The 26,862-nt window shown below is 51.5% G+C and overlaps 1 protein-coding gene across 2 annotated transcripts in view; it reads right to left on the bottom strand.

The window, feature by feature from the left end:
• LMNA (lamin A/C) overlaps window positions 1-24,204 on the bottom strand; it is a 59,532-nt gene extending 35,328 nt beyond the window's left edge. The window contains exon 1 of one of the 2 annotated variants that reach the window (XM_063946826.1): window positions 24,181-24,204. Coding sequence is in view for 1 of the 2 variants with exons in the window: in XM_063946825.1 (XP_063802895.1) it covers window positions 22,151-22,497 (347 nt within the window). In the remaining variant the exon portion in view is untranslated. Of the gene's footprint in view, window positions 1-22,150; window positions 22,515-24,180 lie in introns of those variants that run through there. The other variant, XM_063946825.1, reaches the window with a different exon arrangement.
• Window positions 24,205-26,862: the final 2,658 nt, after the last annotated feature.

Below are 26,862 nucleotides of genomic sequence, written 5' to 3'. Positions count from 1 at the left end.
AACCCAATGGCCCTCCCGGATCTGGCAGGAGCAGCCCGCAGCGGCCTTATTCCCCGGAGAAGCGACAGGATGGCATGGCTGTGTACGCACAGATAAGATCTAATTATGGGTTGTGCAATTATATTATCCCACCCGCAACCCCCACCCAGCGCTGCTGCCCTCACCCGCCCTGTGTAACGACGCAGGAAACCCTCCGCTGCATTGTGAGTAGCAGATTTACAAAGGATAGATGCAGATTTTTTGCAAATGCTTCCAAGACAATTACAAATCAAAATCCGGGATTATAAAGCACTTTTATTGCTCCTGCTCAGACAAAGTTCAGTAACGTATATACAAGCCCTGCCACCCGCGTCCATATTCGTTACTGAACTTTGTTCTGCACTGATAGACTTGTTTTCCTTATAGATTTGCTGGGACGCTAAGAGGGGACTGTAAAAGCACCAGTATAAAATGCTGGGCACCACTGACATGATGCTATAATCGGAGAGGTACCTACCCTCAGTATACCCCACCTCTCCCTCATTGCTCTGCAGGCGTGCTAGGAGGGAAGGGATTCCCCCAGCAGAGCAGGCACAGAGTGACTGGCAGTGTTGCACACTTGCTTTGCAGAATTGCAGTGTGGGGATTGGTGGATTCATACTCAGGGGGCAGTGATGTCACAGCAGTTTGAATGAAGCAGTCTCCGCTTTTTAAAGGGAACGTTCATTTTACACAATGGAGCATGAGGCAGTGGCGCACCCAGGGGGGGTTTCCGAGCACCCAGAAACCCCCCTCCACTAAAAAAAAAAAAAAAAAAAGTTTTTTTTTTTTATAGCTGCATGAGTATGATTAATGGCTGTCTAGCGTCCTCTGCAGCCTGCTGTCTTCCTGGTGGCACTTGTAAGTGCAATAAAAGTTTACTTTATTTTAATTATAGTACATATATATCCATGTGCATACATATATACACATGTATATACATACATATAAACACACACACATATGATATATATATATATACACGTGTATATATATGTGTACTGTATGTGTGTGTACATATATATATGCATGTTTAATATGCTATGTATATGTGTATATGTATGTGTGTGTGTATGTATATATATGTATGTATGTGTGTAGAGATATATATACACATATACACACACACTAATTTTACAGACCCAGCATATACTGGGTCACCTCAGTCCGCACCCCCGTGATTGGCTCCGCCCAGTTCTGGAAACCCCCCCATGCAAATCCTGCGTTTGCCACTGTGAGGGGAGGGAACAATATGACAGAGCTCCGGCGGAATGTCAGGGTTACACTGAACAGCGCACTTGCCTGTATGATACAGATCTGATTTCGGTACAGGTGTGCAGTGTTCATTACACGCATTCATTTAAAAGGGCATTTCCATAATGTTTACAATATACGCCACATGTTGATGCGGAGTAATTCCAATGGGGCACCCTTTCTACGGAACCCTAGGCTGATAGTAATAGGGCGTTATGTGGCATCCCCCCACCCCATCATTTCAGCGATATTAAAGTCCCAACGTCGATTCTAAATGCACACAGGATGCCTCAGCGCTGCGAGGCGGGCACAATGCCAGGCAGGGTATATAGATGGGATCCATTTCTCCAGGAAGGTGCGGTCAGGGGCATCCGTTACACAAGGACGACGCATACACAGCGCTAATTACAGCAGGTGATACGAGGCAAGATGGCGGCGAACGGTCAGTAAATTTACAGACCGTACAAATAACGATAAAGCAGTAAGTAAGCTGCGACTTCGCGCTGCTATTACCAAGGTGCCTGTAACGGGAGCCACTACAGCACCGGTTCCGGCACAGGAAGGGTGGTTAACCCCTCGTATCCTGGGAGATCAGACTGTCTCTGTGCAAACAATGTGAAACAATTACAATGTGCTGGGGCTCTGTACAGAAGTGAAAGTGAAAGGACTAAGGCAGGCATTCCCAACCGCGGTCCTCAAGGCACACCAACAGCGCAGGTTTTAGTGATATCCAGGCTTCAGCACAGGTGGTTAAATCAAAATAACTGAGGTACTAATTAAGTCACCTGTGTTCAAGCCTGGATATCACTAAAACCAGGACTGTTAGTGTGCCTTGAGGACCGCGGTTGGGAAACACTGGACTAAGGGGAGAATTCAGACCTGTGCACTGCAGGGGAGGCAGATGTAACATGTGCAGAGAGAGTTAGATTTGGGTGGGTTATTTTGTTTCTGTGCAGGGTAAAATAAGAATTTACTGACCGATAATTCTATTTCTCGGAGTCCGTAGTGGATGCTGGGGTTCCTGAAAGGACCATGGGGAATAGCGGCTCCGCAGGAGACAGGGCACAAAAAGTAAAGCTTTCCGATCAGGTGGTGTGCACTGGCTCCTCCCCCTATGACCCTCCTCCAAGCCTCAGTTAGGTACTGTGCCCGGACGAGCGTACACAATAAGGGAGGAATTTTGAATCCCGGGTAAGACTCATACCAGCCACACCAATCACACTGTACAACCTGTGATCTAAACCCAGTTAACAGTATGATAACAGAGGAGCCTCTGAAAGATGGCTCCCTACAACAATAACCCGAATTAGTTAACAATAACTATGTACAATTATTGCAGATAATCCGCACTTGGGATGGGCGCCCAGCATCCACTACGGACTCCGAGAAATAGAATTATCGGTAAGTAAATTCTTATTTTCTCTATCGTCCTAGTGGATGCTGGGGTTCCTGAAAGGACCATGGGGATTATACCAAAGCTCCCAAACGGGCGGGAGAGTGCGGATGACTCTGCAGCACCGAATGAGAGAACTCCAGGTCCTCCTTAGCCAGAGTATCAAATTTGTAAAATTTTACAAACGTGTTCTCCCCTGACCACGTAGCTGCTCGGCAAAGTTGTAATGCCGAGACCCCTCGGGCAGCCGCCCAAGATGAGCCCACCTTCCTTGTGGAGTGGGCCTTTACAGATTTAGGCTGTGGCAGGCCTGCCACAGAATGTGCAAGTTGGATTGTGCTACAGATCCAACGAGCAATCGTCTGCTTAGACGCAGGAGCACCCATCTTGTTGGGTGCATACAATATAAACAACGAGTCAGATTTTCTGACTCCAGCTGTCCTTGCAATATATATTTTCAATGCTCTGACAACGTCCAGTAACTTGGAGTCCTCCAAGTCACTTGTAGCCGCAGACACTACAATAGGCTGGTTCAGATGAAATGCTGACACCACCTTAGGGAGAAAATGCGGACGAGTCCGCAGTTCCGCCCTGTCCGAATGGAAAATCAGATATGGGCTTTTGTAAGATAAAGCTGCCAGTTCTGACACTCTCCTGGCCGAAGCCAGGGCTAGAAGCATGGTCACTTTCCATGTGAGATATTTCAAATCCACATTTTTTAGTGGTTCAAACCAATGAGATTTTAGAAAGTCCAAAACCACATTGAGATCCCACGGTGCCACTGGAGGCACCACAGGAGGCTGTATATGCAGCACTCCCTTAACAAAAGTCTGGACTTCAGGGACTGAAGCCAATTCTTTCTGGAAGAAAATCGACAGGGCCGAAATTTGAACCTTAATAGATCCCAATTTGAGACCCATAGATAATCCTGATTGCAGGAAATGTAGGAATCGACCCAGTTGAAATTCCTCCGTCGGAGCACTCCGATCCTCGCACCACGCAACATATTTTCGCCAAATGCGGTGATAATGTTGCACGGTTACTTCCTTCCTTGCTTTAATCAAAGTAGGAATGACTTCTTCCGGCATGCCTTTTTTCTCTAGGATCCGGCGTTCAACCGCCATGCCGTCAAACGCAGCCGCGGTAAGTCTTGAAACAGACAGGGACCCTGCTGAAGCAAGTCCCTCCTTAGAGGTAGAGGCCACGGATCTTCCGTGATCATCTCTTGAAGTTCCGGGTACCAAGTCCTTCTTGGCCAATCCGGAACCACTAGTATCGTTCTTACGCCTCTTTGCCGTATAATTCTCAATACTTTTGGTATGAGAGGCAGAGGAGGAAACACATACACCGACTGGTACACCCAAGGCGTTACCAGCGCGTCCACAGCTATTGCCTGCGGATCTCTTGACCTGGCGCAATACCTGTCCAGTTTTTTGTTGAGGCGAGACGCCATCATGTCCACCATTGGTCTTTCCCAACGGGTTACCAGCATGTGGAAGACTTCTGGATGAAGTCCCCACTCTCCCGGGTGAAGGTCGTGTCTGCTGAGGAAGTCTGCTTCCCAGTTGTCCACTCCCGGGATGAACACTGCTGACAGTGCTATCACATGATTCTCTGCCCAGCGAAGAATCCTTGCAGCTTCTGCCATTGCACTCCTGCTTCTTGTGCCGCCCTGTCTGTTCACATGGGCGACTGCCGTGATGTTGTCCGACTGGATCAACACCGGTTTTCCCTGAAGCAGAGGTTCTGCCTGGCTTAGAGCATTGTAGATTGCTCTTAGTTCCAGAATGTTTATGTGAAGAGACGTTTCCAGGCTCGTCCACACTCCCTGGAAGTTTCTTCCTTGTGTGACTGCTCCCCAGCCTCTCAGGCTGGCGTCCGTGGTCACCAGGATCCAATCCTGTATGCCGAATCTGCGGCCCTCCAATAGATGAGCACTCTGCAACCACCACAGAAGAGATACCCTTGTCCTTGGAGACAGGGTTATCCGCTGGTGCATCTGAAGATGCGACCCTGACCATTTGTCCAACAGATCCCTCTGGAAAATTCTTGCGTGGAATCTGCCGAATGGAATTGCTTCGTAAGAAGCCACCATTTTTCCCAGGACTCTTGTGCATTGATGTACAGACACCTTTCCTGGTTTTAGGAGGTTCCTGACAAGCTCGGATAACTCCTTGGCTTTTTCCTCCGGGAGAAAAACCTTTTTCTGAACCGTGTCCAGAATCATCCCTAGGAACAGCAGACGAGTTGTTGGCATTAACTGGGATTTTGGAATATTCAGAATCCACCCGTGCTGTTTTAGCACTTCTTGAGACAGTGCTAATCCCATCTCTAGCTGTTCTCTGGACCTTGCCCTTATTAGGAGATCGTCCAAGTATGGGATAATTAATACGCCTTTTCTTCGAAGAAGAATCATCATCTCTGCCATTACCTTTGTAAAGACCCGAGGTGCCGTGGACAATCCGAACGGCAGCGTCTGAAACTGATAGTGACAGTTTTGTACGACGAACCTGAGGTACCCCTGGTGTGAGGGGTAAATTGGAACGTGGAGGTACGCATCCTTGATGTCCAAGGATACCATAAAGTCCCCTTCTTCCAGGTTCGCTATCACTGCTCTGAGTGACTCCATCTTGAACTTGAACTTCTTTATGTACAGGTTCAAGGACTTCAGATTTAGAATAGGTCTTACCGAGCCATCCGGCTTCGGTACCACAAATAGAGTGGAATAATACCCCTTTCCTTGTTGTAGAAGAGGTACCTTGACTATCACCTGCTGAGAGTACAGCTTGTGAATGGCTTCCAAGACCGTCTCCCTTTCGGAGGGGGACGTTGGTAAAGCAGACTTCAGGAAACGGCGAGGTGGATCTGTCTCTAGTTCCAACCTGTATCCCTGAGATATTATCTGCAGGATCCAGGGATCTACCTGCGAGTGAGCCCACTGCGCGCTGAAATTCTTGAGACGACCGCCCACCGCCCCCGAGTCCGCTTGAGAAGCCCCAGCGTCATGCTGAGGCTTTTGTAGAAGCGGGGGAGGGCTTCTGTTCCTGGGAAGGAGCTGCCTGTTGCTGTCTCTTCCCCCTTCCTCTGCCTCGTGGCAGATATGAATATCCCTTTGCTCTCTTGTTTTTAAAGGAACGAAAGGGCTGCGGTTGAAAAGTCAGTGTCTTTTTCTGTTGGGGAGTAACTTGAGGTAAAAAGGTGGATTTCCCGGCTGTAGCCGTGGCCACCAAATCTGATAGACCGACTCCAAATAACTCCTCCCCTTTATACGGCAAAACTTCCATATGCCGTTTTGAGTCCGCATCGCCTGACCACTGTCGCGTCCATAAACTTCTTCTGGCCGAAATGGACATAGCACTTACCCGTGATGCCAGTGTGCAGATATCCCTCTGTGCATCACGCATATAAAGAAATGCATCCTTTATTTGCTCTAAAGACAGTAAAACATTGTCCCTATCCAGGGTATCAATATTTTCAATCAGGGACTCTGACCAAGCTACTCCAGCACTGCACATCCAGGCTGTCGCTATAGCTGGTCGTAGTATAACACCTGTATGTGTGTATATACTTTTTTGGATATTTTCCATCCTCCTATCTGCTGGATCTTTAAGTGCGGCCGTCTCAGGAGAGGGTAACGCCACTTGTTTAGATAAGCGTGTGAGCGCCTTGTCCACCCTAGGAGGTGTTTCCCAGCGCGCCCTAACCTCTGGCGGGAAAGGGTATAAAGCCAATAACTTCTTTGAAATTAGCATCTTTTTATCGGGGGCAACCCACGCTTCATCACACACCTCATTTAGTTCTTCTGATTCAGGAAAAACTATAGGTAGTTTTTTCACACCCCACATAATACCCTGTTTAGTGGTACCTGTAGTATCAGCTAAATGTAACGCCTCCTTCATTGCCAAAATCATATAACGTGTGGCCCTACTGGAAAATACGGTTGATTCGTCACCGTCGCCACTGGAATCAGTGCCTGTGTCTGGGTCTGTGTCGACCGACTGAGGCAAAGGGCGTTTTACAGCCCCTGACGGTGTTTGAGGCGCCTGGACAGGCACTAATTGATTGTCCGGCCGTCTCATGTCGTCAAACGACTGCTTTAGCGTGTTGACACTATCCCGTAATTCCAAAAATAAAGGCATCCATTCTGGTGTCGACCCCCTAGGAGGTGACATCCCCATATTTGGCAATTGCTCCGCCTCCACACCAATATCGTCCTCATACATGTCGACACACACGTACCGACACACAGCAGACACACAGGGAATGCTCTTAACGAAGACAGGACCCCACTAGCCCTTTGGGGAGACAGAGGGAGAGTTTGCCAGCACACACCAAAGCGCTATATATGACAGGGATAGCCTTATAATAAGTGCTCCCTGTATAGCTGCTTTTATAATATAATTTTTGCCACTATTTTGCCCCCCCTCTCTTGTTTTACCCTGTTTCTGTAGTGCAGTGCAGGGGAGAGACCTGGGAGCCGTCCTGACCAGCGGAGCTGTGTAAGGAAAATGGCGCTGTGTGCTGAGGAGATAGGCCCCGCCCCTTTTTCGGCGGGCTCGTCTCCCGCTCTTTAGTGGATTCTGGCAGGGGTTAAATATCTCCATATAGCCCCCGGAGGCTATATGTGAGGTATTTTTTAGCCAAATAGGTTTTCATTTGCCTCCCAGGGCGCTCCCCTCCCAGCGCCCTGCACCCTCAGTGACTGCCGTGTGAAGTGTGCTGAGAGGAAAATGGCGCACAGCTGCAGTGCTGTGCGCTACCTTTAGAAGACTGAGGAGTCTTCTGCCGCCGATTCTGGACCTCTTCTTGTTTCAGCATCTGCAAGGGGGCCGGCGGCGAGGCTCCGGTGACCATCCAGGCTGTACCTGTGATCGTCCCTCTGGAGCTGATGTCCAGTAGCCAAGAAGCCAATCCATCCTGCACGCAGGTGAGTTCACTTCTTCTCCCCTAAGTCCCTCGTTGCAGTGATCCTGTTGCCAGCAGGACTCACTGTAAAATAAAAAACCTAAGCTAAACTTTTCTAAGCAGCTCTTTAGGAGAGCCACCTAGATTGCACCCTTCTCGGCCGGGCACAAAAATCTAACTGAGGCTTGGAGGAGGGTCATAGGGGGAGGAGCCAGTGCACACCACCTGATCGGAAAGCTTTACTTTTTGTGCCCTGTCTCCTGCGGAGCCGCTATTCCCCATGGTCCTTTCAGGAACCCCAGCATCCACTAGGACGATAGAGAAATACTGGCTGCTTTATATTTACACTGCAATTTAGATTTCAGTTTGAACACACCCCACCCAAATCTAACTCTCTCTGCACGTGTTACATCTGCCTCCCCTGCAGTGCACATGGTTTTGCCCAACTGCTAACAAATTTGCTGCTGCGATCAGGTTTGAATTACCCCCTGCATCTGCAAACCAGGGGCAGGCCTGTACACGAGCGCACGTCATTACATTAGTATTACTGCGCCAGCGGACACGTGGTATCCGGCATTTACTGGCCTAACTCTAAAAATGTACTGTCAACGTTCTGGTGTCGACATGTTATGTTCATGTCAACATGTGACCCTGCTTGTGGTATTACACAGGGACATAGATCACGCTGAAGAGATTACCTTGCGTCTCTCCTGTGTGTGGGCATGGCGGCCCGGGCAGGTACTCATGCACAGCCGCCCCCGACGGGCACCATACCTCGTTGTCACAGCCACAGAGACCAGAGAACCCTTATTCCATTCAGCCAGGATAAGTAGCTCACGTTCCCATAACGGCAGCGTGCAGAGTGGAAATGCTCCACTCGGATAGGCTGAAGCCTATGGCAACAGTAGCTGTGGAACTACAAGTCCTAGGATACCATGCCAGTTTAAAAAGAATGCTGCCTAACATTTCTGCATTCTGAGAATAGTAGTTCTGCCACCACTGGAGGGACACAGGCTCCCTAAATCGCTAGACATGCTGGTACTTATAGTTCCACAACAGAAGGAGAGTTGCTTAAACCTACGTTTTTAAATGTTACTGTGTCTGAATAATGTAATAGAAATAAAACAAGGCAAACATTAGGCGGCCAGACAGGCTTCCCATTGTACCACACTAGCAATACGGCACCGGAGACGCAGCGCTGTCAGTGGGTTAATGGCGTCAGCGCCGTAGACACCGGAGGATCCAGCCGGTAAGGGCCGCATCCCATGAGTCATCACCCTACTCCCCCCCCCGTCCCTCTGACCAATATGGAAACACTCGGGGAGGGGGTTAATTGGAGGTTTGGTCCTGATCCCAGAGTCTGGTATTTCCTCTGACAGAAATAAACCATCGGGCTCTCAGACTGTAGGCCGGGTGGTTACGGATCTGCAGATGGCGGCAGCTGGTGATCTGGGGAACGTTTATAAAGTAGGGGATTACTGTGCTACGTTACAAGTATTCAGTTGTTGCTCACTGCCCGCTGCCATATTTCTGTGTAAGTCCCTGACAGGCCGGGTCTTTCTAAATGAACGTCATGAGGTAGAATATCACCCGCCCTGTCTTTCCCCTGTGACACTATAAAGTAACTGGTTTCATGTTTTGCAGCAGAAGGAACAGGCCCCGAACGTGTTGACACAACAGTATCACACCCTCTTTCCCAACACCTTCCAGGTGCCGTCTAAATCCGTCTCCTCAGACAGACACCTGGATTACTGCGGAATAAAAGAAGAATCAGCTTCCCCACTTCATGAGCTGATCCCATAGCCTGAGACGCTCCCGTCCCAGATGCCACCAACAATACGCTGCGGGTTCCACTACTCAGCCTAGCACCTCACTAAGAGCTGGTGACAGTGAGGCACGAGGCACAAAGTCACCTCACTTAGGGGTAAATGTACTAAAGCTTCTAAAGGTCCGTACACATTAGACGATAAAGCTCTATGAGCGACGTCGTCTAATGTTTCCCCTCCCGGGCCGGACGGTCGGCGGCCGACTGTACACACTGAGCGATATGACCGCTCATATCACTCAGTGACGTCACGCATCCGCCAGCCCTGCATGATAGTCCAGATCCTGCATGCATGCACTGCCGACAGCGACGATCGTTGCCGACACGCGGGGCCACGCATCGGTCGTCGCTGGCGGCATACACACTTGCCGATAAAATGAGCGACGTTGCTCAGGGAGGGGGAAAATGAGTGACGTCGCTCATTTTATCCGCAAGTGTGTATGGGCCTTAAAAGTGAAAAGAGGTGAAGTTGCCCATAGCAACCAATCAGATTCTGTCTATCATTTCTCTATCGCATCCTAGTTTCCAATGAACCGACTGGCTGCAAATCTCAGACTATTGGTTAAGACTTCAAAAACATGGCCGCCTCCGCCGCGAGCCAGCCCCGAGTGCACGCAACATGAAATATTAATGGAAAGATGGCGTCAGTTATGTCACCCAGTGGCTGAATCATTGTGTCAGGCAGGAACAGCGACGGCCGACAGCCAAGAATATAACTCTGTCACCGTAATATGAATAGTAAATATCTCTCAGTGAGGACGGCCCGGCCTTCATAGGAAACTCTTCCCACAGAGCCTGCCAAGCTGGCTGACCACAGCGGCATATGGCCCAGCTGATAGGTACAGCCGTCACGCGAGGCTGAGGCACAGGCGGCGCTCCTCAACCTCCCCCCCCCCCACCCGGTCACTGCCTTACTATACACATCCTACACAGGACCAACGGGAAAAATCCAGCGAGATCGCCATGGCGGAGCTGGCCAGGTAAAATGGCGGCCCGCCACGCAGGGCAGACCACATCCACTCCTTATTTTCCCAACGACAGGGATGAAATGGGTTTTGCTTTCTCTCCAGTGGGCACAGGACGCGGGGAAAGCGGCAGCCGTCACCCACGCACACAGAGGGCTGAACCAATATTTCCCCCACTAGTTCCCTCCAGCCTAGCGATGCCAGCTGCACACTCCATTTACCCCCAACACCCTGTGCCCCAATATTGGCATAGCTGAGCGGAGGGTGGCCTGTGGTGAATACAAAAATATCCGCCACGTATCGTGGCCGTGACAGTGACAGCGGGCAGCGTTCTCCGGCACACAAACGCTTCCGGAGGCCACGGTCACACGGAGACACTGACCGCCTCTTACGCTTATACAGTAAGCGCCATGACCTCGTGACACTCTCATATGGGAGAAAACCAATCACCACCTCCGCTCGGAGCGGACGAGTTCCCCTTTTCACAGACAGTGACCACGGAACCCGTCTCGCCACGCTCCACTTTACTTCTAGACAGCAGGGAACAAACTTTCATTGCGGATCCAGTGATACCGGATTCCCTGTACGAGCGCACAGTGCTTACACCTAGATGTGTCCTTACACTGATCCCGGTATCAGTACCCGCTCAGTACCACTCTCCTAGTTGGGTATGGTAGCAGATTCTTTATAACGTTACTATATATCTAAGTATACGTGAGCCATGAGGCACCTGCTGTACATCCGTACGCAGAGGCTGGCAGGGCATGCTGGGAATTATAGTTCAGCTGGAGGGTCATCGTTGATGACATGCTTTAGAGTTGGGACTAGCATTGTTGCCTGGCAGCACCGGGGTCATGGTTGCAAATCTGATCAGAGAGCTATCTGTGTGGAGTTTGTATGTTCTACGTGTGCTTGTGTGAGGTTCCTCTCTGAGGTTAGTTGGCTCCTATGTTGAATATCCTGGGGATACAATACAGCTCCGCAGTGGATACCACTATGCGCAGAGCGCAGCTTTGTGACCTATCCACAGGAGCGCATATAAATTCTCCCCAATGCTATAATGACCTGGCTGAAGAGCACAGATAAAAACTAATGAAAGGCCATGTAGAAACCAGTAAAGTCACCTGAAGGTGGAAACACCCTTTACAGGAATGTGTTTCATTGTGTCAACACTAAGTGCTGGGGACAGGTATCCCAAATATCACACTATTTATTACCAGTTATTTATATAGCGCACACATATGCCGCAGCGCTGTACAGAGAATATTTGGCCATTCACATCAGTCCCTGCCCCAGTGGAGCTTACACTCTATATTCCCTACCACATGTACACCACACACATTCACATTAGGGTTAATTTTTGTTTGGAGACAATTAACCTACCAGTATATTTTTGGTTTGTGGGAGGAAACCCACACAAGTACGGGGAGAATATACAAACTCCACACAGTAAGGGCCATGGTGGGAATGGAACACATGACCTCAGTGCTGTAATGCTAACCACTACACCATCCGTGCTGCTCTGATGAGTAATTCCTATTTTTTTGGGCAAACATGAAACCTGATGAAATGAACGAGCCGTCGTCTCACGTAGACCTCAGAGAAATTATTTCTAATATAATATCCCTTTCCCCATTGACTTCAAAATCCAATTAGATTGTAATCTCATAGGAACAGACTCTTACCAAGAATCACATTGTACTGTAATCTCTGAGACAAAGGAATCCCCAACTATGGAACTATATACGCTCTGGATCGCAAGCTCTGAGGACCAGAGTCCCATGTTTCAGAGTATAATGAAGACCCCTCAATGCCAATACACTGAACAACATAGCAGGGGCTCCCATAGAAATTACAGAGCCGGGTAATCATAAAGTGAGACACCAGGCCTATGGCGTGTCGGCACTGTGACAGAGCCGGGGTATCGTACAGTGAGACGCCAGGCCTATAGTGTGTCGGCACTGTGACAGAGCCGGGGTATTGTACAGTGAGACGAGTGGTCTATGGCGTGTCGGCACTGTGACCGCTACGGCATACTGTATAGTGAGACACCTGGTCTGTGGTGTGTCGGCACTGTGACAAAGCCAGGGTATCATACAGTGAGACGCCTGGTCTGTGGCGTGTCGGCACTGTGACAGAGCCGGAGTATCGTACAGTGATACGTCTGGTCTAGGGAGTGTCTGCACTGTGAGGCTGTACAGTGAGATGCCTGGTCTATGGCATGTCGGCAGTATGACAGAGCCGGTGTATCGTACAGTGAGACGCCAGGCCTATGGCATGTCAGCACTGTGACAGAGCCAGGGTATCGTACAGTGAGACGCCTGGTCTGTGGAATGTTGGCACTGTGACAGAGCCAGGGTATTGTACATGGCGTATCGGCACTGTGACAAAGCCGGAGTATCGTACAGTGAGACGTCTGGTCTATGGCGTGTCAGCACTGTGACAGCTGTGGCGTATTGTACAGCGAGACTCCTGGTCTATGGCGTGTCGGCACTGTGACAGCTGTGGCGTATTGTACAGTGAGACGCCTGGTCTATGGCGTGTCGGCACTGTGACAGCTGTGGCGTATTGTACAGCGAGACTCCTGGTCTATGGCGTGTCGGCACTGTGACAGCTGTGGCGTATTGTACAGTGAGACGCCTGGTCTATGGCGTGTCGGCACTGTGACAGCTGTGGCGTATTGTACAGTGAGACGCCTGGTCTATGGCGTGTCGGCACTGTGACAGCTGTGGCGTATTGTACAGTGAGACGCCTGGTCTATGGCGTGTCGGCACTGTGACAGCTGTGGCGTATTGTACAGCGAGACGCCTGGTCTATGGCGTGTCGGCACTGTGACAGCTGTGGCGTATTGTACAGTGAGACGCCTGGTCTATGGCGTGTCGGCACTGTGACAGCTGTGGCGTATTGTACAGCGAGACTCCTGGTCTATGGCGTGTCGGCACTATGACAGCTGCGGCGTATAGAAGGGACTGATAAAGAGGGCAGCGGTCTGGTGACTCAGCGTGTGGTCTGCTGGGGGAAGGAAGTCTGCTGTGTGCTGGGATACAATCAGGATATAACACATCCTCCTGACACGTCTTATCCCCCAGCTACTGCTATGTACAGTGCGGCTGCTCCCGAGAGGGGCATAAAAAGGCTGATTATCAGCGGCGTTAACGCAGAAGTGAGGTGTCTGCGCATGAAGCGGCTGTATACAATATACACCGTCTACATACGTGCCTGTCGCTGCCTAGTGTACCAGGGAGCTACCGCTACTCACTGATCACTCACATCACGCCATTAGGGTGCCAGAACGGGCGCAATGCTGCAGCACATACCCAGGCGTCTGCGTGTGCGGCACAAACCCAGGCGTGTGCGTCACATACCCAGGCGTGTGCGTCACATACCCCAGGCGTCTGCATGTGCAGCACAGTGTGCGTCGCATACCCAGGCGTGTGGAAGCCCATCCCGCATTTTACGTATGTAACAGTCATCATTATTATGGAGTCTTGCACCCACTCCATATCGGTTGCAAAAGAACCATCTGAGACAGGCGTACGCTCTGACTGAGCGCAGAACTCGGCGACACTCCCACGAGACGGAACCGTTCCGAACGATGGCATTGTCGCCCATATCTCGGAAAGTGTGTTCCACCGACAGATCAATCTGTACGCACCAGCGTCCTCCACCCGTGCTCCCACGCCTGATCCGTCGCATGCGCAGCCGCCAATGTCTTTCTTTGTCGCATGCGCAGTATGGCGAGTTTTCCCGCAAGAACCGCTCACGCTCCGCACAGATTCAGGCCCAATACGATCAGCAGCGATCTCTGCAGCGGACACATCACTGGCCATAAGCCGCGGGATTTAGGGGTCTATTTACTAAGCCGTTGGAGAGAGAAAGATAAAGTACCAACCAATCAGCTCTTAACTGCCATGTCATGGGCTGTGTTTTGAAAAATGTCAGGAGCTGATTGGTTGATACTTTGAGGGACATTTACTAAGCAGTGATAAGATCGGAGAAGTGAGCCAGTGGAGAAGTTGCCCATGGCAACCAATCAGCACTGAAGTAACATCTATAATTTGCATACTATAAAATGATACAGAGCTGCTGATTGGTTGATGGGGCCACTTCTCACTGGCTCACTTCTCCGCTCTTATCACTGCTTAGTAAATGTCCCCCTAAAACTCCGTCCACTTTATCTCTCTCCAAGGCTTAGTAAATAGACCCCATAGTTATTTTACTGTTCAGCAGGAGTGAGACGGAGATACTCAATTGTAGGAACGCTTGTTACAGGCCGCAGTCTCTGCGCGCAGCAGCTGAGGGCGTCTCCCGTCTCTGTGAAATCCCATAACAGGTTCTACGTCTCAGGACGGCGGCTGCCGTCTCCCCGGCCAACTGCACAGAATCCGGGGAGGGAGCAGCTGCCTTCCAAGCACGGTATGTACTGTGACTATTGTCATCTAAAGGCCAATAAAATTTTCCTAGTAAAATACACCCCCCCCTATTCCACTCGTCACAGGACAAAGGGCTTTTACATTGTTAAAAAGTGGAATAAAAAAAGTTGTGAAGCTCCAGTTCCTCATTCAGAAACCACAGATAGAGCAATCGAGGGACGGTAACGCTTCTGAGTCACGCGCTGGCGGAGAGAACAAGACTGGAATATACAGAAGTAACCGCAGTGGAAACTTCAGTCAGCATTCCCCCGGCTCCGGGGCTGGAGAAACCATTTTCTAGGGGATGGGATAAATGTAAAATAAAATACATGTCTGTACAAGCTGCTCTTTGTTGGGCCGCTCAGCGTGACGGTGAGACGCGTAAGGAAGCGTATCGCTGGTCCCGATTATGCCGTGTTATAGGAAACAGATGGGCCTCCAGGGGCCGCAGGAAAAGTCTGCAGAGAAAGTAAAAAACTATTTTGGTCCCAATTTGTGTTATTCCCAGGTTGTAGAAACTGCGGTCACCGGAGAGTTATCACCCCACCCCCCCCGGGAATAACCCGCCCAGGAGCGGCCGTGCGGGATTTCTGTAGAACGGCGCTGATCTAAGCTGACAGAACGTCTCAGGCTTTTGCTGAGGCAGCTCTGCGGGTAGGAGAGAGCGCTGGTCAGCAAGCAGGAGCCGGGCACCGAGGGCGATAGGAGTCCGGGGAGGGTCAGGTCACTGTCACCCTGTATATGATACAACTCTGGATACAGGAAAGTCCTGTCTGACTGTGCAGAGAGATTTTACTAGGCCGCTCTTCCTGTCACCCGACCCCGGCCGCGCTTCCCATCACTGACCTATCAGCCGACCCCGGCAGAGGCCGCACTTCCCATCACTGACCTATCAGCCGACCCCGGCCGCACTTCCCGTCACTGACCTATCAGCCGACCCCGGCCGCGCTTCCCATCACTGACCTATCAGCCGACATCGGCCGCACTTCCCATCACTGACCCATCAGCCGACCCCGGCCGCACTTCCCGTCACTGACCTATCAGCCGACCCCGGCCGCACTTCCCATCACTGACCTATCAGCCGACCCCGGCGGAGGCCGCACTTCCCATCACTGACCTATCAGCTGACCCCGGCAGAGGCCGCACTTCCCATCACTGACCTATCAGCTGACCCCGGCAGAGGCCACACTTCCCATCACTGACCTATCAGCCGACCCCGGCCGCTCTTCCCGTCACTGACCTATCAGCCGACCCCGGCGGAGGCTGCACTTCCCATCACTGACCTATCAGCCGACCCCGGCCGCACTTCCCATCACTGACCTATCAGCCGACCCCAGCCGCACTTCCCATCACTGACCTATCAGCCGACCCCGGCCGCACTTCCCGTCACTGACCTATCAGCCGACCCCGGCCGCACTTCCCATCACTGACCTATCAGCCGACCCCGGCGGAGGCCGCACTTCCCATCACTGACCTATCAGCTGACCCCGGCAGAGGCCACACTTCCCATCACTGACCTATCAGCCGACCCCGGCCGCTCTTCCCGTCACTGACCTATCAGCCGACCCCGGCGGAGGCTGCACTTCCCATCACTGACCTATCAGCCGACCCCGGCCGCACTTCCCATCACTGACCTATCAGCCGACCCCGGCCGCACTTCCCATCACTGACCTATCAGCCGACCCCGGCCGCACTTCCCATCACTGACCTATCAGCCGACCCCGGCCGCACTTCCCGTCACTGACCTATCAGCCGACCCCGGCCGCACTTCCCATCACTGACCTATCAGCCGACCCCGGCGGAGGCCGCACTTCCCATCACTGACCTATCAGCCGACCCCAGACGCTCTTCCCGTCACTGACCTATCAGCCGACCCCGGCGGAGAGCCGCACTTCCCATCACTGACCTATCAGCCGACCCCGGCGGAGGCCGCACTTCCCATCACTGACCTATCAGCCGACCCCGGCGGAGGCCGCACTTCCCATCACTGACCTATCAGCCGACCCCAGACGCTCTTCCCGTCACTGACCTATCAGCCGACCCCGGCGGAGAGCCGCACTTCCCATCACTGACCTATCAGCCGACCCCGGCCGCACTTCCCATCACTGACCTATCAGCCAACCCCAGCGGAGGCCGCACTTCCCGTCACTGACCTATCAGCCGACCCCGGTGGAGGCAGAACTTCATTTAACAAAAATTAAAGCCTCTAAAATGAAATGATCTCCAGGACCCCAGACACAGACAACATAAAGCCAAATAGAGACGGGAAGAGTTATGTGTTTGCGGGCGGGCGGTGGTACCCAGGTCCTGGACAGCGGGTGTGATGTGGCAGTGTCATTACATCATGTCACCGAGGGCACAGCCTGTGATCCGCATTCCTCTCATACTGTACACAGGCTTCTCCCCCACAGCACAGGGCCGCCCAGCTCTCACCTTCCCGGAAAAGTTATTTGTGCAGTGAGTGGATTGCAGTGAAATGCCAGGAATGCAGAGAGGAATCTGGGCCCTGGGTGACAGCAGCAACTACCGCCCGCCCGGGGTGTGTGGCCCTCGGGTCACTTGTGCCTCCATGCAACACGACGTCCGCCGTAAAACCTGCAATCAGAGCTATAACAGATGCAATAGTAATGAATGACCGTGTGCTGCAATGGTTCTCCCACACTGCGTAACGTAGACAGGGACCCCGACCGCTGAGTAACCAGGACCCCCACTGTCCCTACACTGAGCAGGCCGTACTGTGCCAAACACCGCCCTGCGTGGGGGGAAGAAGACGTTAAATCGGACATTTGCTTCTAGAGATGAACTAAGATTATTAGAAGCCATCGTGGGGAACGTGGAACAGTGAAGAGAAAGCGGCACACCCGCCAATCATTTCACAGGGCGCTAGCGTCACCGATGAGTAACCTGGCGGTGTTCCCTAGTACCCTTAGCATTGATAGGATATATACTGGTTCAGCCCCCACAGCAGCGGCATACACTGACGCAGTAAGCGGCTAGACGTGACCCAACAAACATGGCGCCGAATACTATACAGTCTGCTGGACAGTAAGCGCAGCATAACCAGCCATAAGTGAGGCAGTAGCTATCATTCTGCAGCTCAGACGTCACTGGCGCCATCGTGACGTCGGGGATGCCTGGCTACAAAATGGAGTCTGTCCCGGTAAGGGCCTTGTAATATGTCTGGGACCTGGGCCTTGACATGTGTTTTGTCTCCTCGTCCTAATCGCTGACCTTTCCCTGAAAACACCCACTCTGCCCGTCACAGACTCTGTCACGCTGCGAGGGCACAAGCAGCTGAGGGCAAGCTGCCAGGCCCAGTGGCCTTGTCTTGAGACAATCTCCCAGCCGTATTGCCCGTGTGGACAAAGAGACTCATTATCACGGCTTCGGGAGCGGCTGCTCGGAGGAGACTGTGTGGATGAGCTGAGGAATTTCAGCAGCTTGCACTGACGTCTGAGCCTGGCATGGATCCCTGCGGCTGGTGAAGACGGCGGACAGTCACATGGACCGGCCCCAGGCCCTGCCGCGTCGGCAGAAGCCAATAGGAGCTGGGAAGGGATCATAGAGTCTCGCAGACACGCAGGAGCTGATGGAAGGTACCGTGGGCCCTGAGTGGCGATCTAGCCAGAGGCGCTGACTGCGCGCAGTCTGTGGGCCTCAATAAATCTGCATTTGCACATCACTTTATAGGCCCAATGCACTAATAGTGATCATCACTAGTGAATGCAGAATAATAAGGGATGTGGCAATAATTGTAATTATGCACCAGGCGATGTACTGTTTGTCATGGTTACAGCAGCTAAAACATTACCTAACGACGGCTGCGGGCGTAAGCTGGAGAGGGCGGAACCGGCCACGCCAGTAATAAAGGGCAGTGACTCAAGGTAGCGATGGAATTCTCTACGGTGTGTAGAAATGTAGTCAATGTGTGTTATTTACTACAGGAATGCAGCGGCTCACCCCGGACCAGACAAGAGGGAGCTCGTAAGTGCTGACCGGAGGCTGCACAGTGCAGCCAGAGGGTCTACGTACGGCACAGACAGTGGTGTAGTGGGTGACACGGTGACGCTGCGGGGAGAGAGGGTCTACGTACGCACAGACAGTGGTGTAGTGGGTGACACGGTGACGCTGCGGGGAGGCTGCAGACCCCTCCTCACAGTAACAGCACCGCAGAGCGGCACCTTACACCTGAACAAAGTCAAAGGGGGTTATTCAGAGTTGTTAGCAAACCAAAAAAGTTTAGCAGTTGGGCAAAACCATGTGTAGTGCAGGTGGGGCAGATGTAACATGTGCAGAGAGAGTTAGATTTGGGTGGGGTGTTCAAACTGAAATCTAAATTGTAGTGTAAAAATAAAGCAGCCAGTATTTACCCTGCACAGAAACAATATAACCCCCCAAATCTAACTCTCTCTGCACATGTTACATCTGCCCCACCTGCAGAGCACATTGTTTTGCCCAATTGCTAACTTTTTTGGTTTGCCAACAAATTCTCGGACCCGCCACTACCTGCATATGAAGATGCGACCATCAAATGCAAATCGGTTGATCATCGACCTCCCAAAGAACCCTGCGGTCACGCAGCATGGCCGCCGGAAGTACGACAGCAGAGCCATTGTAATTATATACAGCCACAAGTTGGGACACACCCCCATAAAGGTTGTGACACGCCTGTGTTTGAGTCACCGCCACCCCGTTACCGCCCACAAACATCCCGGACTGCCAATCACTTTTTGAATAAATCCTCACGGTCACGGTCGCCAGACCATCACATTTGTATTGGCAAAAAATCTCCACTGCGTCCGCACAGACATTGCCCCTGAATCACACCCGAGCTCACTGCGCTTTGAAAATAAACCTTTTAGCCAAGAACACGTGATTTATAAGAACATAGGGAGATATTTACTAAGCCTTGAAGAGTGATACATTTCACGGTGATACAGGGGGTAATTCAGAGTTGATTGTAGCAGCAAATTTGTTAGCAGTTGGGCAAAACCATGTGCAGTGCAGGGGGGGCAGATGTAACATGTGCAGAGAGAGTTAGATTTGGGTGGGTTATTTTATTTCTGTGCAGGGTAAATACTGGCTGCTTTATTTTTACACTGCAATTTAGATTGCAGATTGAACACACCCCACCCAAATCTAACTCTCTCTGCACATGTTACATCTGCCCCACCTGCAGTGCACATGGTTTTACCCAACTGCTAACAAATTTGCTGCTGCGATCAGGTCTGAATTACCACTAAATTACCAGCCAATCAGCTTCTAGTTGTCATGCTACAGGCTATGTTTGAAAAAATGACAACTGTGAGATGATTGGTTGGCACTTTAACACCGTGCAATTTAGCACTTTTCAAGGCTTAGTACATCTGGCCTAAGCCCGACTCTTATGATGTGTTACGATTTGCGTGACCCGGCGGTTGGCACAGGTGGCAGCGTGCAGGGATAGGCTGAGCCCCAACTGCTAATGTACAGCAACAGACGCCCTACAGACCCCTTCCCAGATCAGCGCTGATACCCCCCCCCCCCTAGGCTGCGCTCACTGCTGGCATGGCTGGCACAAATCCAGGGCTTTACAACACGTAAGGGGCGAGCACGGTCTACGTGACGCGAGTCCCCGCCATTCCCTCCGTTGAACGTTTCCAGACTTTAACTATGAAACATTTCAGCGCTGAGTTTCCCGTTTAATTAAAAATTAATTCTTAAAATAAATGAATTCAGGAATGACCGTTTCTAATGGCTTCACGTTTCCCGGGATGTGGCCCAATAAGGACGGGTATGAGCAGCTGGATGTGCCGTACAGAGTGTCAGCCTTTTAGGCAAGGCCCTGCAACACTTAGCGATGCCTCATTAGGTGGCGTTCAGCCCTGGTCTGCACTGAATCACCTCATCCGTGTCATCCTCCCACACGCTTACGTTTCATCATGACCGGCCAAATAAATATGGGTTCCATAGTTACCGCAGGCTCTGCAAACCTGAGCGCTAACAGCGGAGCTACGCTGGCTCCAGGTAACACACCACCGCAGCTATACTGTCTGACGCCGCAGAGCTCAAGGCACCGAGTCGTTGTGCGATCGCTCCGGAGTCTGTGACGTTCCTCAGATACTAAACACAGACACCCGGAAACTGTTACCAGCTCATTAGCCGGCCGGATCCCAGAGTAATGTGTAGCCGCTGTTACACGGAGCCGCAGGCTCCCACGCCATGTGTATATTTATGTGGCTGCCGTGAAGCCGCAGCCAGAGGAATAATAAAGGATAAGGGGCTTTGCGAGGAATGCCGTGATCATTTGGGAAAATTAAAAGCAGCATGTCGGCAAAGTTGGCAGACTCCCATCTCTCTGGGCTGAGGAGAGCTGAGCCGGCTTCAGGGGACGCCATATAGGGACTTGCAGAAAGCGCTGCGTTATCGCTGCGTAATAAAACACACTAACGCGGGATATAACAGAGGGCAGAATGCAGAACACCTCAAAAGACCTCTCTGTCCTATCATCGGCAAACACCCCGGGGTGTAGCCTTATCTGCTCAGTGGCAGCATTTAGTACGCCCAGACACCACACGACAGAGAGCAATGACCAAACAGGACACAACATGGCACATCCCTGTCTCCTGCTTGGCACAGGCGGATCCTGCAGGGTGGCAGCTGGGCAAAGGCGACAGCTGCACGGAATGCCAGCTGCCGCTGTCCTTGGTGTGCCCTGTAAATACCCGGCGGCGGCCTGACGAATAGATAGGCGTCCGATAAGAGCGCAATCTGTAGATTGGGAGCTGAAGACAGGGACACGCAGCTGCGGCGGGCACAGGGAGACTTAAATAGCGACGGAAGAATTCAGCTAGTGCTTACATACTAAAATAACACGCAGGCGGGTGTGAGTGCGGAGGAGGTGGGGGGAGGGTGAAGGGGGGGTCTGGTCACAGAGTCCCAAAACTGAGGGTTGGGTAGCTGGCATGCGTGGGCGGCAGCAGGAAGATGCTGGATAAGTTGCATCCAAGTTTAGCTGCAGTTAGTAGGTGACGCATGGAACAGCCTCCCAGCAGGGGAGGGGGGGGAGGCAAAGTACAAATGTGGAGAAGTATTTATGGCTACAGCAATATTATTTACATGACACAGTCCACCGCTGCCGGTACTACGGCGGAATCATTATCTGCGTCTATCTGGGGAAGTAAAACACCATTATAATGCCGCCTCTGTATTACTGGCACAACCCCAAGTCCCGTCATTCAGCTTTGGAAGCATTTGTATAAATGGAAAGGTCGCACTCCCGGTCTGGCAGAAAGTGAAAGTACTTTTCCAGCAGCTGCGCCCTGGTATAACAGCACGGAGTCACACACAGACCGCGGCCCCCCGCGCACGCCCCCCCAGGCTCAGCCACATTCCCTACCTTGCTTTCAGATCGTTGTGCTCCTCCCGGATCTTGCTGAGCTCCAGCTGGAGCCTGGCTCTCTCCTTGGCCACAGAGTCCAGGGTCTTGCGGGCATCGGCCAGCTCGGTCTCGTAGGCGCTCTTGATGCTGGACACCTCCCGGCTGACCACTTCCTCGGACTCGGTGATGCGCAGACGCAGCCCGGCGTTCTCCGACTCCAGAGAGCGCACCTTGTCGATGTAGGTGGCCAGACGGTCGTTCAGCTCCTGCAGATCCTCTTTCTCCTGCAGACGGGTGATGCGGGTCGGGGAGAGCGGTGTGGAGGAGTGCCCGCGGGTGCCCCTCTTTGAGCTCGGTGTCTCCATGTTTTCCTTGGCTGGATCTGCAGAGCGGAGAGAGAGAGTGAGGGTGTGTGCTGTGCTGTGCTCTCCCCGTCTGACTGTCAGTGTGTGTGTGTGTGCGGCTATTACATTCCCGGGGAGGAGCCAGCAGAAGATGGGAACAACTCTATTACTCCTAACTACGCTCTGCATTATTCAAATCCTCTTCCTCCCTCTCCAGACACCGGCGCTGCCAATCATCGCTCTATCCACAGCCACATCTCCCAAGAGGCTCTGCAGCAGCTGAGAGCTGCATACAAAGCCGTCTCATCATATCAGCATTGTGCCATCCGCGCAATGCCGACACCTGCGGACAAACAGAAGGGTTAACGCGGCATCACCCAGTGCCTACAGGTGGGGGGACAGGCTCTGCGCCTGATTCAGAGATGGGGGTAACACAGCATCATCCAGCACCTACAGGGGGGGGGGGGGGGGGGGGGACAGGCTCTGCGCCTGATTCAGAGATGGGGGTAACACAGCTTCATCCAGCACCTACAGGGGGGGTGGGGGGGACAGCCTTATTAACTTTATAGCGCAATGCGTCCATCAGCAAACACAACCTCCGCACGCAGAATATGGTCAGCGACTAAGTAACCAGACTGACTTTGGAATGTGGGCTAAATAAATCCCATTGACTGTGGTACTAAATAAGACACCTGTACTCAAGCGTGGATATCCTGAAAACCTGGACTGTAATGGCGGAGTTAGATCATTGCTCCATAATGAGATTCCTGAGTTTATCTACTACTTACAAATGTACGAAAATGAATAGATCATTAAGATGGTCCTGCGCGCACACTACCATACCGTCGCGGTAAGACCACGCAGAGCGGATAACAGGCGAGTTACAGCCCATGGCGAGGTATATTCTGACGCCTGTCCCTATGTCAGGTGACATGTATTGGATAGTACATATATGGAGCGGTGTTGTGAAGCAGATCTCTGTGGATGATATAGAGGATTTGATGAAGAGCACAGAAGTGCAGGGAGGAGGCAGCGACCGCGCGGTGATCATTCTCCTATGAGTCAGGAGGAAGCGGAGATTCCCCTGTGCCAGGGAAAGATGCTGAGGTCGCCCTGTGGTTCTGCAATTACTAAGCGAGATCAGTATCCCGCTGGTGCCTCACACCTCCATATATTACTAATGAGACGTCACCGCCTGCACCCAGCTCTCAGTCACATCGCAGGTGCCGTCCCTCAGGTCACAAGGAAGCCCCCAGGGATAATGGTGACATCAATGTGACTAATGCTGACATTACCTGAATCATTATCACTTATGCAGAGATAAAACAGATATACCATATTCTAGGAATATTATATCCCCCTGCAGCCCCCTCCATCCCACTACAGACACACCAGGAGTCAGGGGGGGACACACACACCAGGAGTCAGGGGACACACACACACACACACACACACACCAGGAGTCAGGGGGGGGGACACACACACACACCAGGAGTCAGGGGAGGGGGGGGACACCAGGGGGGGGGGGGTCTCCACCTACTGCACTCTCCCTACAGGTGCTTCACAGATACCCTGCACACATATCCGGCCAATGCTGACATTATCCATAGCACAGAGAGGGGGAAACAGAGGTAAAGGTGGAAGTGGAGTAGCCAGGGACTAAGGACTGGGAATATACCCACACCATATACCCCCAGCACATACCTGCCCTGCACTGACCATGTGACGTCTGGAGGTGAGTGCAGCATGTAGACCCGGCCTGCACTGGACTCCTCACTGCCCCCTGGTGGCCGGTGATCTGCAGACGCCTCCTATGATACTGCACCATAGATCTGCCTCTATACCCTGCAGCGCCCCCTGCTGACACCCCCGGGCCGCGCACTGGGAGCTGTACAGCACAGCTGCATGTTGCCAGAGGGGAGATGTGCAAATCAGTGTCCCTGGTCAGATGCACAGTAATACCTATTATTGTGTACTCAGCATGTGTTCTCAGTATCTGCACTGTATCTGCCAGCAGCAAATGCACAGTGACACTTCCCTTCTCTTGTGTGCTGGGTGTAATGCTCAGACTCTGCTCTGTATCTACCAGCAGCAAATGCACAGTAACACTTCCCTTCTCCTGTGTGCTGGGTGTAATGCTCAGACTCTGCTCTGTATCTACCAGCAGCAAATGCACAGTAACACTTCCCTTCTCTTGTGTGCTGGGTGTAATGCTCAGACTCTGCTCTGTATCTACCAGCAGCAAATGCACAGTGACACTTCCCTTCTCTTGTGTGCTGGGTGTAATTAGCAGTATCTGCTCTAAATATACCATCAGCAAATGCACAGTAACACTTCCCTTCTCCTGTGTGCTGGGTGTAATGCTCAGACTCTGCTCTGTATCTACCAGCAGCAAATGCACAGTAACACTTCCCTTCTCATGTGTGCTGGGTGTAATGCTCAGGATCTGCTCCAAATATACCAGCCGCAAATGCACAGTAACACTTCCCTTCTCATGTGTGCTGGGCGTAATGCTCAGGATCTGCTCCAAATATACCAGCAGCAAATGCACAGTAACACTTCCCTTCTCCTGTGTGCTGGGTGTAATGCTCAGACTCTGCTCTGTATCTACCAGCAGCAAATGCACAGTGACACTTCCCGTCTCATGTGTGCTGGGTGTAATGCTCAGGATTTGCTCCAAATATACCAGCAACAAATGCACAGTAACACTTCCATTCTCATGTGTACTGTGTGTAGTGCTCAGGATCTGATCCAAATATACCAGCAGCAAATACACAGTAACACTTCCCTTCTCCTGTGTGTAATTATCAGTATCCGTTCCAAATATACCATCAGCAAATGCACAGTAACACTTCCCTTCTCTTGTGTGCTGGGTGTAATTAGCAGTATCTGCTCTAAATATACCAGCAGCAAATGCACAGTAACACTTCCCTTCTCCTGTGTGCTGGGTGTAATGCTCAGACTCTGCTCTGTATCTACCAGCAGCAAATGCACAGTAACACTTCCCTTCTCATGTGTGCTGGGTGTAATGCTCAGGATCTGCTCCAAATATAACAGCCGCAAATGCACAGTAACACTTCCCTTCTCATGTGTGCTGGGTGTAATGCTCAGGATCTGGTCCAAATATACCAGCAGCAAATGCACAGTAACACTTCCCTTCTCCTGTGTGCTGGGTGTAATGCTCATACTCTGCTCTGTATCTACCAGCAGCAAATGCACAGTAACACTTCCCTTCTCATGTGTGCTGGGTGTAATGCTCAGGATCTGCTCCAAATATACCAGCCGCAAATGCACAGTAACACTTCCCTTCTCATGTGTGCTGGGTGTAATGCTCAGACTCTGCTCTGTATCTACCAGCAGCAAATGCACAGTAACACTTCCCTTCTCATGTGTGCTGGGTGTAATGCTCAGGATCTGCTCCAAATATACCAGCCGCAAATGCACAGTAACACTTCCCTTCTCATGTGTGCTGGGTGTAATGCTCAGGATCTGCTCCAAATATACCAGCAGCAAATGCACAGTAACACTTCCCTTCTCCTGTGTGCTGGGTGTAATGCTCAGACTCTGCTCTGTATCTACCAGCAGCAAATGCACAGTAACACTTCCCTTCTCATGTGTGCTGGGTGTAATGCTCAGGATCTGCTCCAAAGATACCAGCAGCAAATGCACAGTAACACTTCCCTTCTCCTGTGTGCTGGGTGTAATGCTCAGACTCTGCTCTGTATCTACCAGCAGCAAATGCACAGTGACACTTCCCGTGTCATGTGTGCTGGGTGTAATGCTCAGGATTTGCTCCAAATATACCAGCAACAAATGCACAGTGACACTTCCATTCTCATGTGTAATGTGTGTAGTGCTCAGGATCTGATCCAAATATAGCAGCAGCAAATGCACAGTAACACTTCCATCCTCCTGTGTGCTGGGCATAATTCTCAGTATCTGCTCTGAATCTACCAGGAGCATATGCACAGTAACACTCCCTTCTCCTGTGTGCTGGATGTAAGTCTCAGTATTATGTATTACCAGTTATTTATATAGCGCACACATATTCCATCGCGCTTTACAGAGAATATTTGGCTCCAAACATACCAGCAGCAAATGCACAGTACAGCAACACTTTCATTTTCCTGTGTGCTGGGTGTAATTCTCAGTATCTGTTCTGTATCTAATAGCAGCTTGTGCACATTAACACTTCCATTATCCTGTGTGATGGGTGTAATGCTCAGTATCTGCTCCAAGTATACCAGTAGCAAATGCACAGTAACACTTCCCTTCTCCTGAGTGCTGGGTGTAATGCTCAGACTCTGCTCTGTATCTACCAGCAGCAAATGCACAGTGACACTTCCCTTCTCATGTGTTCTGGGTGTAATGCTCAGGATCTGATCC

Source organism: Pseudophryne corroboree, chromosome 12 (genome assembly GCF_028390025.1).
Source record: "Pseudophryne corroboree isolate aPseCor3 chromosome 12, aPseCor3.hap2, whole genome shotgun sequence".
NCBI lineage: Eukaryota > Metazoa > Chordata > Amphibia > Anura > Myobatrachidae > Pseudophryne > Pseudophryne corroboree.
This window is presented reverse-complemented; position numbering and strand designations above follow the sequence as displayed.